Source organism: Melitaea cinxia, chromosome 2 (genome assembly GCF_905220565.1).
Source record: "Melitaea cinxia chromosome 2, ilMelCinx1.1, whole genome shotgun sequence".
NCBI lineage: Eukaryota > Metazoa > Arthropoda > Insecta > Lepidoptera > Nymphalidae > Melitaea > Melitaea cinxia.
The window spans coordinates 19,619,797-19,637,539 of record NC_059395.1 but is presented as its reverse complement, the minus strand read 5'-3'; the positions used below and the strand labels follow the sequence as shown (position 1 = coordinate 19,637,539).

At 32.5% G+C, this 17,743-nt stretch overlaps 1 protein-coding gene and 1 long non-coding RNA gene across 2 annotated transcripts in view; both read left to right on the top strand.

The window, feature by feature from the left end:
* The first annotated feature begins 968 nt into the window (after positions 1 to 968).
* LOC123661298 lies at positions 969 to 1,543 on the top strand. The gene is made up of 2 exons (XR_006744327.1): positions 969 to 1,041; positions 1,432 to 1,543. It is a non-coding gene; the product is annotated as an uncharacterized LOC123661298 (long non-coding RNA).
* Positions 1,544 to 9,342: 7,799 nt separating this feature from the next.
* The window catches only part of LOC123662550, a 55,020-nt gene continuing 46,619 nt past the window's right edge, over positions 9,343 to 17,743 (top strand). Inside the window, exon 1 of the mRNA XM_045597396.1 lies at positions 9,343 to 9,982. Within this exon, the coding sequence (XP_045453352.1) occupies positions 9,343 to 9,982 (640 nt within the window). The remainder of the gene's footprint in view (positions 9,983 to 17,743) is intronic.

Here is a 17,743-nt window from a genome sequence, read left to right as displayed (position 1 = left end):
CTTTTTATTTTTTATGAACAATCTTAGTTTTAAAAAAAAAACAATCTTTTAAAGTCTCAAAAGAAAAATAAATAAAGCCGACTACAAAACAAACGAATCTTAAAACCATTGTTTAATTAGCGCAAATTTTACGAGTGTAATTAATGATTACATACGCAATATAACGGACTTTCCCGCGTACATAATTGTATCGTAGTGCCGTCATAAGGTAAATTTCTCTAAAAATTACGTTACTCATACGAAAAACTAAATGTATAGTCGAGTGCTGCACATAATTTATATAAAAAGTCTTAAGTAGGATGAAATTTGAGTCAAAGGTCAGGATATCACCCACAATACAAATATAATTATGCTACACAATAACATATATCTGTATGGCTTATTCTGTATTCAAAACTCTCGTCAAAATTGCGTTCACTAGTGCACAACCAGTTTTTATGACTGATGCACGCTGTCTATAATAAAAAAAAAACGAGTGTGCTTTAGACCACACGACTGAATTATATTTTCTACACGATAGGCCTGCACTGTGTCTTAGATATACGAAACGTAATTGGCTATGAGAGAAAGAGAGAAAGAAAATGTGTGCTCACACCTTTCGTAATCATCACACTTTTCGTAACGCCCTCGTCGTGCATTCACCAGCTTACTTCCCAAGTCAAGCGTGGATAAAGAAGTTTTACTTCAAAAATACAGTGGAACTGATAACCTTCTCCTTTTTTGAAGTCGATTAATAAGTTAGGTACGTTATTCTATTAAAGTAAAACACAGCAGATATATCTTGTCAGAAATTTTGGAGTATCTCTCTCATCTGGGGAGGAATGTTTGCTGTACGAGTAATAAGCAAGAGGCCGTGTTATTGATACTCTAATAAAGCTTCGCTTCTGACTCAATCGCATCTTAGAACAGTACTGAGGAACAAATTGCAAATTAATGTAAATTGTTGTAAGTTGGTCCATTTTATAATCCGAACTATAAAGATATTTACTTCAATCAGCACCACCTAGACGAATATACAGAAAGAAAACAGAAAACAGAGATGTGGCAACATCTATCGCGCAACATACCAACTACGTAATTAGAGAAAAACTGACGTATTCTACATCGCGCTATCAGAGTTTTCAAAGTGATTGAGTATATATACAAGAACCTGACAACAACCGTTGGTGCGTTAGCCCACCAGACAGAACATCCGTCTGGCCAGAGGATCCTCCCTTTTCGATGGCAGACGTGATTCTTCACATCACGTTTCTCATATTCCCAAAATTCCAACTATAATATATAGATACTGATGTTTACTTTGTTAATTTTGTATTTGTTGTTGTACTACTTGTTGGTGTTGACTTATGAATAAATAAATAAATAAATATAAATATATTTACTTCAATCAACATCACCTAGGACCTAGAGGAATATACAAAAAGAAAACAGACTCTTATGAGTTGGATAAGGAGTAAAAAAGGTAAAAAACACCTCTAAACCAATTCCGTGTTGATCTTTCACTATCTTACGTAATTGAGAACAAATTTCATAATATGTTTTTCGTGCAAACGTTTATTTTGTAATTGCAGTAACTCTTGAAGTTGACATACATCTACTCGTTCATCGATTTTATACTCTTTTTAGTCTATCGTTCCGCATTTGTATAAAAAAAATTATAATTCTTTTTTATTTTATTACGACTGACACATTACTCGTAGTTACCCAGTTTTTTAAGTATTTGCGTACTATTTATTTTTAAACAGTCAGCTGTTACAAATGCATTAAGATGCCCTTGAAACAGTGGATTGTGTGTGTAAGTGAAAGATATTTAATTTAGGTAATTTGATCGTAATTTAACTTGATAAAATTGTGTTTGAAATGATTGCTTAGGAAAATTTTACTTACGGCGTATTGACTTTTTTTTTATGTCACTAGGTCGGCAAACAAGCGTACGGCTCACCTGATGGTAAGCGATTACCATAGCTTATAGACGCCTGCAACACCAGAAGCATCGCAAGCGCGTTGCCGACCCAATCCCCAATGCCCCAGGAGCTCTGGTCACCTTACTTACCAACAGGAACACAATACTGCTTGAAAACAGTATTATTTTGCTGTGATCTTCTGTTAGGTCGAGGTACTACCCCAGTCGGGCTGCTCCATATTTTGAACAGGAAATTCCTGCTGTGCCCTACCTCAGACTAGACTAAAAAGTAATATTGTGATAAAAAAAACCTTTAATTTTGTATAATTATATGGCAGTAATATTATACTAGATATAAATCATGGGAATACACGTTTCTGTGTGGTTGCACACGAGTGTGCACAGAGCGTCACAAATGTAACGATTGTGCAATATGCACGCATGATGGATCTTTCTCAATGATGGAGTGCACTTCCTACATGTCTGATCATCGGCTCCTACTACGAAAATTCAAAATCATTCGAATGAATGATTTTTGAAATAGAGACATCAAAACTTACTAAGTATTTTTACTTTTGCGTTCTACTGCTTGTTATCGTAGCTTGATAATTTAAACTTTTTTTTACCATACAGCTTTCACAGTAATTAGCTTAATTGATTCAGCCTGTAATGTCCCACAGCTGGGCATACGCTTCTTTCTTCATGTAGGAAAAGGTTCGGACTTAATACTAATTTTATACTTAACGTCATAAAAAATCCAATTAATTCCCTAGGGTACGTTTTAAACGCATTTATACATAAAGTCTAGTCTTGACACTATTAAAGGCATAAAATAGTTACAAATAAGTATAATTCAATAACTAATAAAAAAAGGTTCAATATACTCGTAGCGACTACATATAAATAGATATAATGTACAAAACAATATGAACTAACTCTAACTCTCTAACTACTCTGCTAGTGGCTACGGTAGTAAAGAATATAGCCACCCCCTCCTTCCCGTGGGTGTCGTATGAGGCGACTAAGGGATAACACAGTTCCACTACCACCTTGGAACTTAAAAAGCCGACCGGCGGGATATCCATCTAATTGCTGGCTTTGAAATACGCAGACCTAAGACGGGCAGCAGCGTCTTCGGTGCGACAAAGCCAGCCCTGCGGTCACCAACTCGCCTGCCCAGCGTGGTGACTATGGGCAAAACACTTGAGCTCACGCCATTTTCGGCATGAACTTGTGAAGGCCTGTGTCCAGCAGTGGACTGTGATAGGCTGAAATGATGATAAAATGATGAATATGAACTAAAATATTTACCAATACAGCAAGTGTTATTTATTATGAAAAAATAATTCCAAATTTATACTAATATTATAAAGTTGAAGAGTTTGTTTGTTTATTTGTTTGAACGCGCTAATCTCAGGAACAATTCTTTCAGTGTTAGATAGCCTATTTATCGAGACAGGCTATAGGCTATTTTTAACCGACTTCCAAAAAAGGAGGAGGTTCTCAATTTGACTGTATTTTTTTTTTATGTATGTTACATCAGAACTTTTGACTGGGTGGACCGATTTCGACAATTTTTTTTTAATAGAAAGGTGGTGTGTGCCAATTGGTCCCATTTAAATTTATTTGAGATCTAACAACTACTTTTCGAGCTATATCTAATAATGCGTTTTTACTTGACGCTTTTTTCGTCGACCTACGTTGTATTATACCGCATAACTTTCTACTGGATGTACCGATTTTGATAATTCTTTTTTTGTTGGAAAGGAGTTATCCCAAGTTTAGTACCATGATAAGGAAACCAGGATCTCATGATGGGATCCTAGATAAATCGAGGGAATCTATTGAAAATCCGCAATAACTTATTACTAGGTGTACCGATTTTGATAATTATTTTTTTGTTGGAAAGAAGATATCCCTAGTTTAGTACCGTGATAAGGAAACCAGGATCTGATGATGGGATCCCAGAGAAATCGAGGGAACTTCTTGAAAATCCGCAATAACTTTTTATTAGTGTACTGATTTTAATGATTTTTAATTTAATCGAAAGCCGATGATTATCATGTCAGTCACATTTAAATTTCATCGAGATCTGATAACTACTTTTTGAGTAATCTTTGATAATGCGTTGTTTCTTGACTATTTTTTCGTCGATCTGCGTGTAGTACTCGTCGATGTAATTGAAGTCGGTTTTTTTTTTCTTTTGCGAGCAAACACAATTATTTTCAAATTAACGTGTATATATATATATAATCTAAATTATTTATATTAAGTTTTTAAGCTTTGATGAAAATATAATAATTTACATGGGTATATGAAAAACGGGAAATGTTCCAAGTTTATTATTAATGATTTTGAGGTCCCGATATTTTAGCACAATTAGCGTAAAGTGCATCCGTACACATACATACACAAATCATAGTTAAAATATTAAATCAATGAATTGATTGCTACAAAATATTTTGTGTAGAAAAACAAACTATTATTATTAATTTTATCACATGACCGAATATTAACGCTACTACGTAGTAGGGGCCTTTGTAACAATAGTAAATATGACACATGGAATTGATTGCTATGTATGAAAGTATGCGAGGTGCACCTGAGGCTTGTAACACACTTGTTAGACAGTTACTTTAGAATGAAGCAATCGAAGCTGCTTATGTAAATAACAAATGTATAGAGCAACACTACCTAAACCTACCCATATAACAACGATGTCTAAATTCACCCCACAGACATAAAGAACGGCAAAAGTATATAATAATTTTTGGCAATGGAAAAAGAAAACTGTCTTTTTATTATTATTTCATTTTGTTTCATTGCTTTTGATGGTATCAAAACAGTTATGTTGGCGCTAACATCAAATATGAATAATTCTAACTAAATTTGTAGTATTTTATTTATAAAAATTTGTTTCCTACTAATTCGGCAGATATTGCCTTACTTGCAAATTGTCAAACACGTGAAGTTTAAATTAAAAAAAAATTAAGTGCAATATATAAATGCTTCACATTCACGCCCCCCAGGATCTTTTTCTGCATCGGGGTCCAGAAACACACACAATACACAAGCACAAACGCTCAGACCATGACAAACATCTATATGGCCTATACAAATGTTTGTCATGTGCGGGGATCGAACCCGCGACCGAAAACGCGACAGCCAGTGCTGTGACCGCTGCGCCAACTCGTATTCTATATAGTTCAAAATATACGTAGGAAATATGACGCGACCAAGAGAAATAGGTTATTAATCTAATATTTTTAATATTAGATTTTACTCTTTGTCATTTTATCTTTAATATACATAATAATAAAATAAAATAACCGAAAAAGCAATATACATTGCGATATTAGTCACTAAATTGCAATGCGTTTGAATCTCATACAGACATTTAGTTTCTATATTTTATAGTAATAGGTCCGGTCGATTAACTCTCGTCCCATTTTTCAGGGCCATTTTAAATACCTATTCGTGACGGTACATACTATTATGCCCTTTACTTTTTGCTAGTAATGCAATAGCCTACATACGAACAGTGTATTGATTTGTACGATTTTATTTTTGTGTTACCCACACATTAGGAATTTTAAACATTCTATAGTGAGTTCTTTACAGAGACCCGTAACTATTCAAAGTTTCATATTACAATGATACCGTCTTAACCGCATAGACGGCGCCACGGTTCGCTTAAACCGAAAATAAAAATCATCATATCAAAAATTTCACTCTAGTGGGTACATTGTTCCATAGCTTAATTGGCTAGAGCCCCGACACGGTCAGTCGGAGACGCGGGTTCGAACCCCGCTGGAGCGGACAATTTTGATATGATATTAAAAAAAAAGTGTATTGATTTTTATATAAAGGTCATTATATATATATATATATATATATATATATATATATATATATATAAAGGAGTTTAAAAAGTTCATTCATTTTTAACCAAACTATAGTAAAATATAATCTGTATGAAGACGTAATTAGTGAAAGTTCAAATAAAAAACATACGTGTAAGTATGTTGGTTGCATCGTTTATCGGCTGGTGGTTGCGACGGCTTTGAAGAATGAGCCTCAGAAAATTTGCGCTAAGTGTCCAGTGACTAAGAGGGGCCTGATTGGATTTGTAATTATACCTCAAGCAACACCGCAAATGAATTCAACATGTATTTGTTTAGATATCATAATAAATAACTGAATTTAATAAAACTTTCAAATCTTGAAGACATAGTAATAATACGAAAATCTTTATATTACTTGTTTATTTTCGTTTTTTTTTTTTTTTTTTTTTTTTTTTTTTATTATGTATCACTTCTTAGCCTGTAACATCTTACTGCTGAGCATAGGCTATGATTGGAGGTATTTATGATAGCAACCGGGACCGAACGTAACGTAACATAACGTGCTCTTCGAAGTACGGTGGGGAGACTCACGAGAACAAACTACCAAACTGGAAAAAAATATTTGTACAAATACAAATATCTATCCCGAGCGGGATTCAAACCGCAATCCGCCGAGTTTAGGCGCCATCTCTACGGCACACGCACCACTACACCAGAGCGGTTTTTAAAAAGGTAATAAAGAAGGATAAATAATGAGGTAAATTATTTTAAAACCGCCCGCGTCCGTCTCAACCAAAGTTGTTTAGAAATAATAAATATATTTAAATACAAATGTTTTGCCAAGTTTAAATTAATATTAATAACATTCACTAGCAATACATAATATTTTTATTACATTTATTTACGACATAATTATACGATATTGTACTGTCTTTTTATTATCTGTACAAAACAAGAAACTCGGCGCAAACTTGAGGAGGCCTATGTCCAGCAGTGGACTGCGATAGGCTGAAGTGAAAAAAAAAACTTGACTTAACCCGAGTGCATACGTACTTAATGATATTAGATACAAGGAAAGTATGCGAAATCGAGACAATATGGTTACGTAACATCTGGGGATGTAATTAAATAAAGTACAGCCTCGCTTACGTAAGGCTTTGTATAACGTACCTTTCCTTTTATATTGTACTGGGAATCTGATATTCGAGGAAGTTATATGCGTGGATTTACTGGTTCAAAGCCTCGTTCCCACTATGCATTATTAATTAAGGGCCTTTTTCACATAGACAAGTCAGATAGTATTAAAGTTTAGATGCTAATCCAGGAATTTTGTAAACAAAAATGATTGTCTGGGTAAAGTAAACAAAGTCTTAACTTTTTGGTTGCTGATCTAGGGGGAACCTTTAATATGGTTTTCACATAATGCGATATCTTTTTTCGATATGGATGTGTAAGTCTGTGGACATTTTTTTCAGTGCCTTGGACGGCAGTCCGTACTCGACTCAATTGAACGAGATTAAGAGACACAAATAAAAATTAAATTTTGTTTAAAAAGATCGCTATATTAAGACATACGAGTATCTCTTTTGGTTATTCACCGCTATTGAAAAAATAAGACGTGTTAAGCTCCAAATTCATGTATAGACAAATACGAAAACAAATACGGAATATAGAATTATACTTCTACATTTATGGTTGTATTTATTCCTAATATTTTTATTTGGTGAATTTTATATTCAATATCATTTAAATAAATTTTATTTATAACAGTGCGGAATGTTGACAACAATGTTCGAGATATTTTCCATATATAAAAATTAATATGTTTCGACCGTAGCTTCTAATGACATATAACGATGTTGTGCTAAAATGTTTTATATTACAAAGTCATGTCTCCTCTATGAGATGGTTGGATGGATGATGGGTGGATTGTTTTGATCAATGTGTAGAACACGTGGACTTTAAACATTTGTTATAAGTTTTTGAAGTGTTTTACGATAAAATTAATTAATTTATTGCACTTAATTTATTGCAATTTATTACCTACTTAATAAAGGAATGAAAACCACTTAGAAAAGGAATGGACGGAGGATGGAGGACGTCCCAACTATGAAATCATAAAAAAATAATATTTTAAATGTTTAATTTCAGGACTGATCCTGTTATCTATTTCCTTAATTAGGTACACGTTATTGTAGGTTTGTAAATTTTATATGTGTATAATTAACATTCAAAGACCAAGAGATAAATTTTTCTTGCATTAAAATTGTCTTATAATAAACAAAACGTTTAACAATTAATGTATTAAACTTCATATCGATGCCTAACAGCCAAAAAGGGTTAAGCGACATTTTTTGAGAAACTGAGTTATATATATAGTTTATATATATAGTCGTATTCGATTCTAACTATATATATAACTCAGTTTCTCAAAAAATGTCGCTTAACCCTTTTTGGCTGTTAGGCATCGATATGGTAGAGACAGGGGACAGATCACATGATTATCAAACTTTGGTCGAAGTTTAAGTCAATGCTATCATCACAGAGTTTTAGTAATAGAGAGAGAATAGTGCAATATCTTAAATTTATCTTCTATACTCCACCATTTATAAGAATATGTAATGAAGTTTGTCTTCTACCTTATAAAAAGTGAACCCTTATCAAACAATATTGCATTACCATGCTTTTTATTTACCGTAAATGTTGCCACTTCGGATTATATAACATTAGTATTAATTACGTAAAAATAACCGTCATACTTTTATTTTGTTTATTTCTTCTCATGAAACACAAACAATAGCGTTTGTTTGTCGTAGAATACACGGTTTTTAGTGAAAACAGCGCGAGCGCGTGAATTGGAGTAAGAATACCAGCCATTGGGGACGTTTTAAGAGCCGTGAGAAACAAGAAAGTTGAAAGGACGAAATTAAATTTACAATAAGTTCGGGTGTGAAAATGCTACCTCTACGATAAAGTGTGAAAATGTACAATAACGTTATATAATGTAATGAAATGTAAATCATTATAAAAATATAACAGAAAACATACAACTATCGCTTCAACTTTGATTGAAATCTTTACATGGAATTTACGACCCATAGTATGAACCAGGAAAATCGTATTAAATATTTAAACTCATATAATACACATAAAAGCGGCGATTTAATAATTACCTAAGTACAAACTAAGTACACTTAATGCTAAAATTATTATCAAATATTTGACTAACATAAATAACAATTATATAGCTGTTTATACAATTCGCTGCAGCCTTGCACAGTTTGTAATGATAATAATTAATACAGATTAATGATATTGTCAAACAAGCCTTTGGCTAGTTGCCCAAAGTGGAGCGCTAGCATCGGGCGTCCTACAAGGATGCAGATCACCTGCGGAGCGACTGCGCTTCGACAGTGAAAGTGCCGCCACGCCGCCGCCGTAACAACGTTATGTCATAGCGGACCAACAACGCTCAGTCGCTCTCCGACTATGCCGTCGCGCGCGCACCTCACATACGAATAATCGAAACAGAATCGTGCCTTCGAAAACTCAGACGAGACATGTGCAGTGAATCAAAAACATAAAATAAAAAATATGTCTCGCTTAGTGTTAATTATTTTAGTTATAAGTGCTACTTATACGATCGGTGCTAATACCAACGACAAAGAGAGCGCACGAGAAGAAAAACTTAGAAGTGCATTGATTGATGCTTTTCAGAATATTAAGAAAGCTTCGTCGAAGGGTGGCGACGATGATTTGTCATCGGATCTGATCGGGTCCATGATACCGCTGCCTAATACTAGCAAGAATGAGAAACCTACGAATGAAGATTCTTTTGACTTGTTCGCTGATGAAGATGGTCTGACATTCGCCGAAGCTTTCGGCAATGTGGAGACCGAGAGACAGTCACCTACAACGGAGAAGTCTCATAACGTCCAGCACATAATAAAAACAATGAAACAAATTGAAAAAACAACGTCGACTCCCACGAAAAACGTATTAGGCAAATTGACCGATTCCATACGAAATACGGTGAACGAGACGAGAATACAGACGAGGTTGATTTCTAACGAGACGCATCTGATGGGTCTGGAAAGTATGCTGCGAGTGATGGATGCGCAGCTTCTGGTGGGACAATGGGGGGAGCTCAGGAAGGTCGTCAGCGGAAAATGTAGGGAGGAGCTCGAGGAGTACATTGAGGCGTTGCAGGATAATACAATCTGGGCGCTGAAAAGTGAGTTTTTATTCTTATTCAGTCTCCTCATCATTAATCATCTCAAATTTATAAATTGTGAAAAAAGTAATAATAGTCAGGATGAAATAAAATATATTCTGACTAATTATGATGGTTTCGATAGGCGACAGCTTTTTATAATAGTAAATATAAATTTATTTCATTAATCACATAAAAGCAAACCTACCACCGCCTAAAACAGATTTCTCTTAAATGTAATAAAGGAAATAATTTTCACATCCTGCATAGAAATTTTAATAAAACATTTTTTAACAATTATCTAAATAAGATTTTGCTCGTGACTTTTTACACGGAATTCTCACGGAATTTATTGCTTTATTTCTAGGTTTAAGTATAACATAATTTAAATTAAACTTTCATAAACTACTAAAACCTTGGATGGATTTTATTTCCCTCACTAAAATGTTTTATTTCTTTCAAAAAAATCGAATAACACCTTTCCTTTAACGTCACTACTCTGCGTTACTTATTGTACCTACAAACGGTACTTTTTTATATATATTGATACACCATTCTTACGCAATACTTAAAAAAGAAAATGATATCTTAGACGTTAAAACCTAATGAATAATATATCCAGTCAAAATTTCGTCCGTGTGTTACCTTATTACTATTCACAATGTTTATGTAAGCAAAGTGTAGTAATATTGCGTTTCTATGTAAGCTTTTAAATAAATATATTGATTAATTTCTTAGGTAGAATATGATAAATTAAAACTCTAAAGGTTAAACACAAATGTAAGTAATAAGTAAATCTTTTATAAGTAAGTTATATTAATGATGTATAAACATAAAAGAATAGTTTTATACTATACAAATAACCAATTTCATGTAAAAAGAACTAAAAGCGGACGACGCAGATTGAAAATTCAGGTAAAAATCGTCGCATAATCGTCGAATATATAAATTGGTACGCCAAAATATTATAATTTATAATTTTGTATTTTCTTATTTACTTTACTTACTTACATTTTGCTTAGTGTAATAAAACAACTTTATCGGATTTTAACGCGGTTTATTAAATTTTTTAGACCTCCCGTGACCTCATGAACCTCCGAACCTCCATGTGACCTCCGAAACATCGGGCATCTAAAAAACTTGTTAAACCGCGATGAAATCCGAAAAAGCTATTTCATTATAATCAGTGAAATTCGCGTAAACATATACTTTTGCTTTTTAGAGCTTCTTCAAAAAGTTTATAACTGTGTATATTTTGTCACATTTAATTATCTGTGAGATACGAATTCGTTATCTGTAGTCCACAATTCCATGTGTAAAATGTCATAACAATTGAGTAAGCACTCTCCCTTTCACACCGACGAATTAACTTTCGTCAGACTGACGTTTATCAATAACACGATCTACTAAAGCCCGATTGCTATTTTCAAATTACTGTGTTTGTACTGAAACAAAAACAAAAACGATTTCAATTTACATCGATAAGTATAACATTACTCAAAAGTACCTACTCGTCAAATCTTGCTTAAATTTAAATGGGGGCCACACGACCACCAGCTTTTAAATATGGAATAAATCATCAAAATCGGTACACCCGGTAAATTGTTGTGAGGTAACACATAACGGTCAAATCGAGAACTCCTTTTATCCCTCACTTTTCGAAAATGATTATCCGTAAATACAACGAATGTTTTTTTTGTATACCTGTAGGTACTAATAATTATTAAATCATTTTTTTTTTTCATAATTAACTTTGTTAAACAATATAATTACCAAATAAATATTTTGTGTTAATTAAAATTTTAAAGATAATTTAGGTAACAAAAATATTTCGAATTAGCTTCATATTTAAAAATATATTCGACTAATTAAAAGGAAGAACATTCGACAAGCCCAGTGGTGCAGTTTGAAGTGGCCATGCTTTCAGTTCTGCGGGTTGTGGGTTCGATTCCCGCCTAAGTCTGGGTGTAATATTTGTATTTATATATGTATTATTTCCATGTACATTAAAAAAAGTATTTAGCTATATAAGCCGGCTGTTACCTTATAACACAAGCATTAAGTTGCTTACGTTAGGAACAGACGACTGTGTGTGAAAGTTATAATCTATTTATTTATTTATTTATTCTTCGTAAACATATTTCGTATATACTACAAGAATAATCTCATATTTTATATTAAAATACTTTTAATTAAAAACAATTAAAATAATATAAATGTAGTTTACAAGGTTGAGATTGAATTTCACCTATACTCTTATTTTTTGTTTAGATGGCTACAAGGATATACACTAAGATAAGAATCAAATATTAGATTCAATGCAAATATCTTCTATAATCGCGAGTCAAGCAAATAATCAACAGCGTTTGTAACAACAACACACAAAGTTTTTGACAGCGTTGTCAATTGTGACAACTACGTTAGAACTAATTATATTTACTATATTATAAAAGTTAATCATCAATAGAAGTTTTAAAGAGTTTGCAACTCATCATGAAGTTTAACTGTCAATAATAATTATATATGAGATGTTAATTACATCCTTATCATACGTATGGCGATGACATGATGCTCTGATGATTTAGAGCAGATACATCTGGACCACGGCCCGAGGACCGCTTGTTTTTCTTAGGTTTGCGACAAATGTTAATTTAAAGTTTTTATTAAAAAAAAATAATAGATAAAGCTTATTACTCGGTGCAGGATTACATAGTTGATAAAGATGTGTGGACTTAGTGACGCTGTAACATGTTTCTAATTTTGTACTAAAACACAGTTTATATATTATTTTCAAAAGAGTAACTGCGGAGTTTCGGTGGTAGCTTCACTTTTACAAAAATAATAAATGATTTTTAAAGTTTTAATTTGTAAAATGATGATTCGAAAGTGCTCTAGGTGCCTATTTGAATAAAGCTATTTTTTATTTTGATTTTGATTTTTAATGAGCAAAAATAAATGTTAAGGTTGATATTGTGATGTAAATAAATGTTGAGACGTGTTATTTAACAATGATAAGCAGAAATGTGTGTGTAAGTTTTATTAAAAAATTTCTAACCTCAAACGTTTACGTAACATTCTAAATGATATGAAATTTAGTAAAAACTACCATATCACATAAGTAATGGTATTTATGAGAGACGCCGCATTGGCGCAACGGTTACAGCCATGGATTGTACCTGTTGCGCTGGCGGTTGCGGGCTCGATCCCCGCACATGACAAACATTTATATTGGCCATACAGGTGTTTGCTGTGGTCTGGGTGTTTGTGCAGTCCTTGTGTGGGTCTCCCCACTGTGCCTCGGAGAGCACGCTAAGCCGTCGGTCCCGGTTGTTATCATGCACACCTGATAGCGATCGTTACTCACAGTAGGGAATATATCCGCCAACACGCATTGGAGCAGCGTGGTGGATTAAGCTCTGATCCTTCTCCCACATGGAGAAAGAGGCCTATGCCCAGTTATGGGATATTACAGGCTGTAGCGTCATTTATGAGAGAAATTTAGTACAATTTAATTTTTCGTATTATATATTTTAATTGCTATTTTTTTACCTATCGATAGAGTCCTAACTTCTCGATGAAGATATCTTATTGCGAAAAACTGTTTAAAATAACGGTTAATGTAGAAAGATCGATTACATCAAGAACAAACATAATATAGGCCGCAGGTATAAACGCGTATAATTTAAAAAATTTTGTCATTGTATTCAAAACATTATTCACACTGACTGTAGACATGCAAACATATTTTAAAATATTAGTTATGTTAGTTAGCTTGGCCTCATAGCTGTAATTTTTTCATAGCTTATGTGCTTCTGCCTAGTAGACTTCTATGGTATTTTTAGTATTTTGTTACAAGGTCATGTAAAAAAATCATATTTACTGTAAATGGTATTTATTTCGAAAAATTCAAACAAACATAAGCATAACAATAAGTAATATAGTTAAAATTTAAGATGGAGAATGCAGAACGATATTAATATTTATACATATGTATATTGATAAAAGTGTACATAAAGGAAATCAAGGCTAAAAATTATTGAATGTGTGCTTAAACGAACATCAATATATCCTGGACCCTACTTTTGGGTTTCAAATAAATTTCATTCTTTACATATAATTCCGACTACATATCAATATTTATTATATTTACGGAAACAAATAATATTAATTATAAAAAAACCTTCTTGATAATGGTTAAAAAATACAAGTACTGGTCGAAAAGTCAACCTCCTTCATATGCGCCGACAGCTGAAGCCGGTAGTCATTTAGAAACAAATAAGTGCAATTTTTTTCAACGTATTATTTAAAATTACATATATATCCCCCTACAAACAGCTTGAATTAATCTTAAGCACTATTTGAAATTGAAAGATAATATTAGTAAGATACATATATATAGGCAAGGTTGCTTTTAAATTGAACTCAATTTATTCTGATTATGATTTATAGGTAACGTTTATTGGTAACGACTAAACACCGACGGTTTTGCGGGTTCGATCCCGCTCGTAATGGATATTGGTTTTATGGATTGTCATTATTTTTTTTTCTGTCCTTATGGGTCTCCCCACCTTGCCTCGTAGAGCACGTTAAGCTATTTACCGGTTGTTATCGTATACACCTGATAGTGATCTTTACTCATAGAAGGAAATTATCTAGAGGAGAGATTTGACTTTTTGTTTATTTGTAATGGCTGAATTCAAATCAATTTTAACACAAGAAAATGAAGAGCAGAATCGTGGGGAGGGGGTCTAGTCAAATCTCATCTAATCTTACGTTGGAGAAAGGGGGGCAAATATCACGCAATTTTTTTTCTGATTGAAACAAAAAAAAAATATTATACTATTTTGGTCCATTTAATCCAGATCGTACATGCTTAAGATTTAATCTTAAGCGTAATCGTATTACGATTAAGATCATTTATTAATTCGTTCGAAAGAAAATAATTTCATTTATACTTCGACGTTCTACATCTACTGACTGTCTGATTTGTTGATTGTGTCTGATTACTAGTCTAAACTAGTCGTAAATAAAAGCACGAAGCAATTTTTTTTTTCTTTTTACAATAATCCAACGCGTTTACGTAAGCAACCCACATTTTGAAAAATCTCACGTGAGATTTGGCGACGGGGGAGGGGGTTGAATAAAATCTCACGACATCTCACCAGGAAGGAGGGACAGAAAATTTAAAAAGACACCTCACGTAATTTATGGACGCCCCCTAATCCATGCTGCTAAAACTGCGGGCGAAAAAGTACTATAAACAAGAAAAAAATGCTGACATATTTTTAAAGTACTGTAAAATTTAAATTCTAATAGAAAACAGCATAAATAAATATCAACAGCATTCCATCAGGAACGCTTATTTAATATTAATAAATAAATCGCAATGGCTGGCCGCTGTTTGCACTGTTTATATTAATATCAAATATTTGCTGAAGCTAGCTAGCTACGCATTGGTGAAGTAATGGTAGATTCTTATCTCGAGATATTCCGATATTTTTATAATAATAATAAATTGTTTATTGTACACCAGAAAAAAAATTGAAATAAATTACGAAAAAAAGAATAAATTTAAACAGAAATCCATTAGTAATGAATGTGACACTAACATGCAATAACAATTGCATTTCCCATAACGTAAATATTTATTCGACAAAATAATACTATCATAATAATTTTACTAACATCAAATGGCAGATTTAATAATAACAATGTAATATTATGTTACGTATTATAAATATATGTAATAATAATAAAATGACGTTTGATAACAATCAAATATTGACAAACTAAAAGAAAGGTGTAGTAAAAGTTAATTTCCAATCAATTACGAAAAACCATTTATTGATTTCTGAGAAAGTCAAGCTTTATTCGTAATAAAATTTTATTGAAAGACTAGCTACCCAGATAGTCTTCGTTCTGTCAAAGGTTGATAGTGCATTTTTTTTTAAATATTAAAACCTTCCGTAAGGAACATGTACAAAAAAAATTACTGAATTAGTCGTGCCATTCTCGAGTTATGCGCTTAGTAACATTCATTTTTATTTATTCAGACTAGCTGTGACCGCAACTTCGTCCGCGTGGAATTTAACAAAAAAATTATTGTTCTGTTGGCAGAGTTATAGGTACAATAAATAAATTTCAAAAATAGAAGTAGCCTAAATTACTCCTTATTAAATTAGCTATCTGCCAGTGCAAGTCCCGTCAAAAACAGTCCAGCCGTTTCAAATATTAGCCGGAACAAACAGACAGGCAAACAAAAATTGTAAAACATGTTATTTTGGTATTTGTACCGTGTATACATCTGTATGCATTTAGTAAAAAGCGTTTATTTTAATATTACAAACAGACACTCCAATTTTTTTTATTTGTATAGATATAGTTTTTTATTAAAGCAATTTAAACCAATCTAAATATGGCTGCGTTTTATTTGTGAATGTAATAATTCAAGGATCATACGCCACTATCAAATTATGTAATTAACTAGCCACTATGTTATTTGGTTGCAACTCTATGTAATACTCTATAATAAGCTATAATCCTTAAGTCCAATATGTAAAAATCGCGTAACACCATGTTTGTTACCGAACTCCTCCGAAACCGATCGACTGTTTTTTTTTGTGTATGTCTGAGTCTAGGTCGTAGGCTATTTATACTCCTATGTAATAATGTTATCTCAATCCATATAGCAGAAAAACCTTTGCCAGGTCAGCCAGTATTTATATAAATAAATCACATGGGTACATTATATTTTTGAATAAACTGTAGCGTAACTTTATTGATAAAATAAAAATATACAGTCTCACATGGCTTGAATCGAGTAACTTATTAGGATTGCATACAAAGCGAGCCTACAGGCTGTACTGTCCCCGTGCATGTAGTGTATTCTACTATATGTTTGGCAAAGATCTGATAATACGTACATAATAAGCATAAGACAAGAGTTAAAAACTTGAATTTTAATTCGTTATAGTTACCTAAGAAATTTAAGCTATCACAAGCAGCAACAACATTAAAACAATATCTTTCCGTACACTTAACACAGTACGTTTAAACGAACAACGCTCTTTACCTATATAATATGCATCTGTTAAGACATACACTTGATGATAAATAGTTATAACAAAGTATTTAATGATCTCGTAAGTTTTATAACGTGTAGATAATGTGTGTAAAAGTTTCGTTGTTGCCGCAAGTTTGTATGTAATATTATGATTATATATTACGTTTTCCTCTACATAAAATTGTTTGATCATTACAAATATTTATTTACTTATCGTGATTATGTATTAAATTTAAATTGCACGTGTATTTAATAATCTATACTAATATTATAAAGAGGAAAGGTTTGATTGTTTATTTGCATATCTTTCACTGTTAGGTAGCTACACTATCCGCAACTAATATAGGCTAAATTTTATCTTTTTTAAATTAGGAAAAAATTGAAATGTTTGTATAGCCGTGCGAAGCCGGGGCGTGATGTTAGTAACAGATAAAATAAGTGAGCTGCATAAACTATTATATTTCGTATTATTTATTCTTAATTGTGAGAAAATGCATTACTAACAAAAATGTTTGTATATTTTTTCAGTAAAGTAATTGCATATAAGTGTAGAATGTTAATATAAAAATTGTTTACACAAGAAGCATTAATTACCTCATATCGACTAAACTAAAAACTTGTTGACTGCCATCTTTAAACGACCTTGGTTGAAATTTCTAAAGAGAATTCTTTGGTAATCTCCGTTTTTCAACACATTATGTAAGCATGAGTAACTTTAA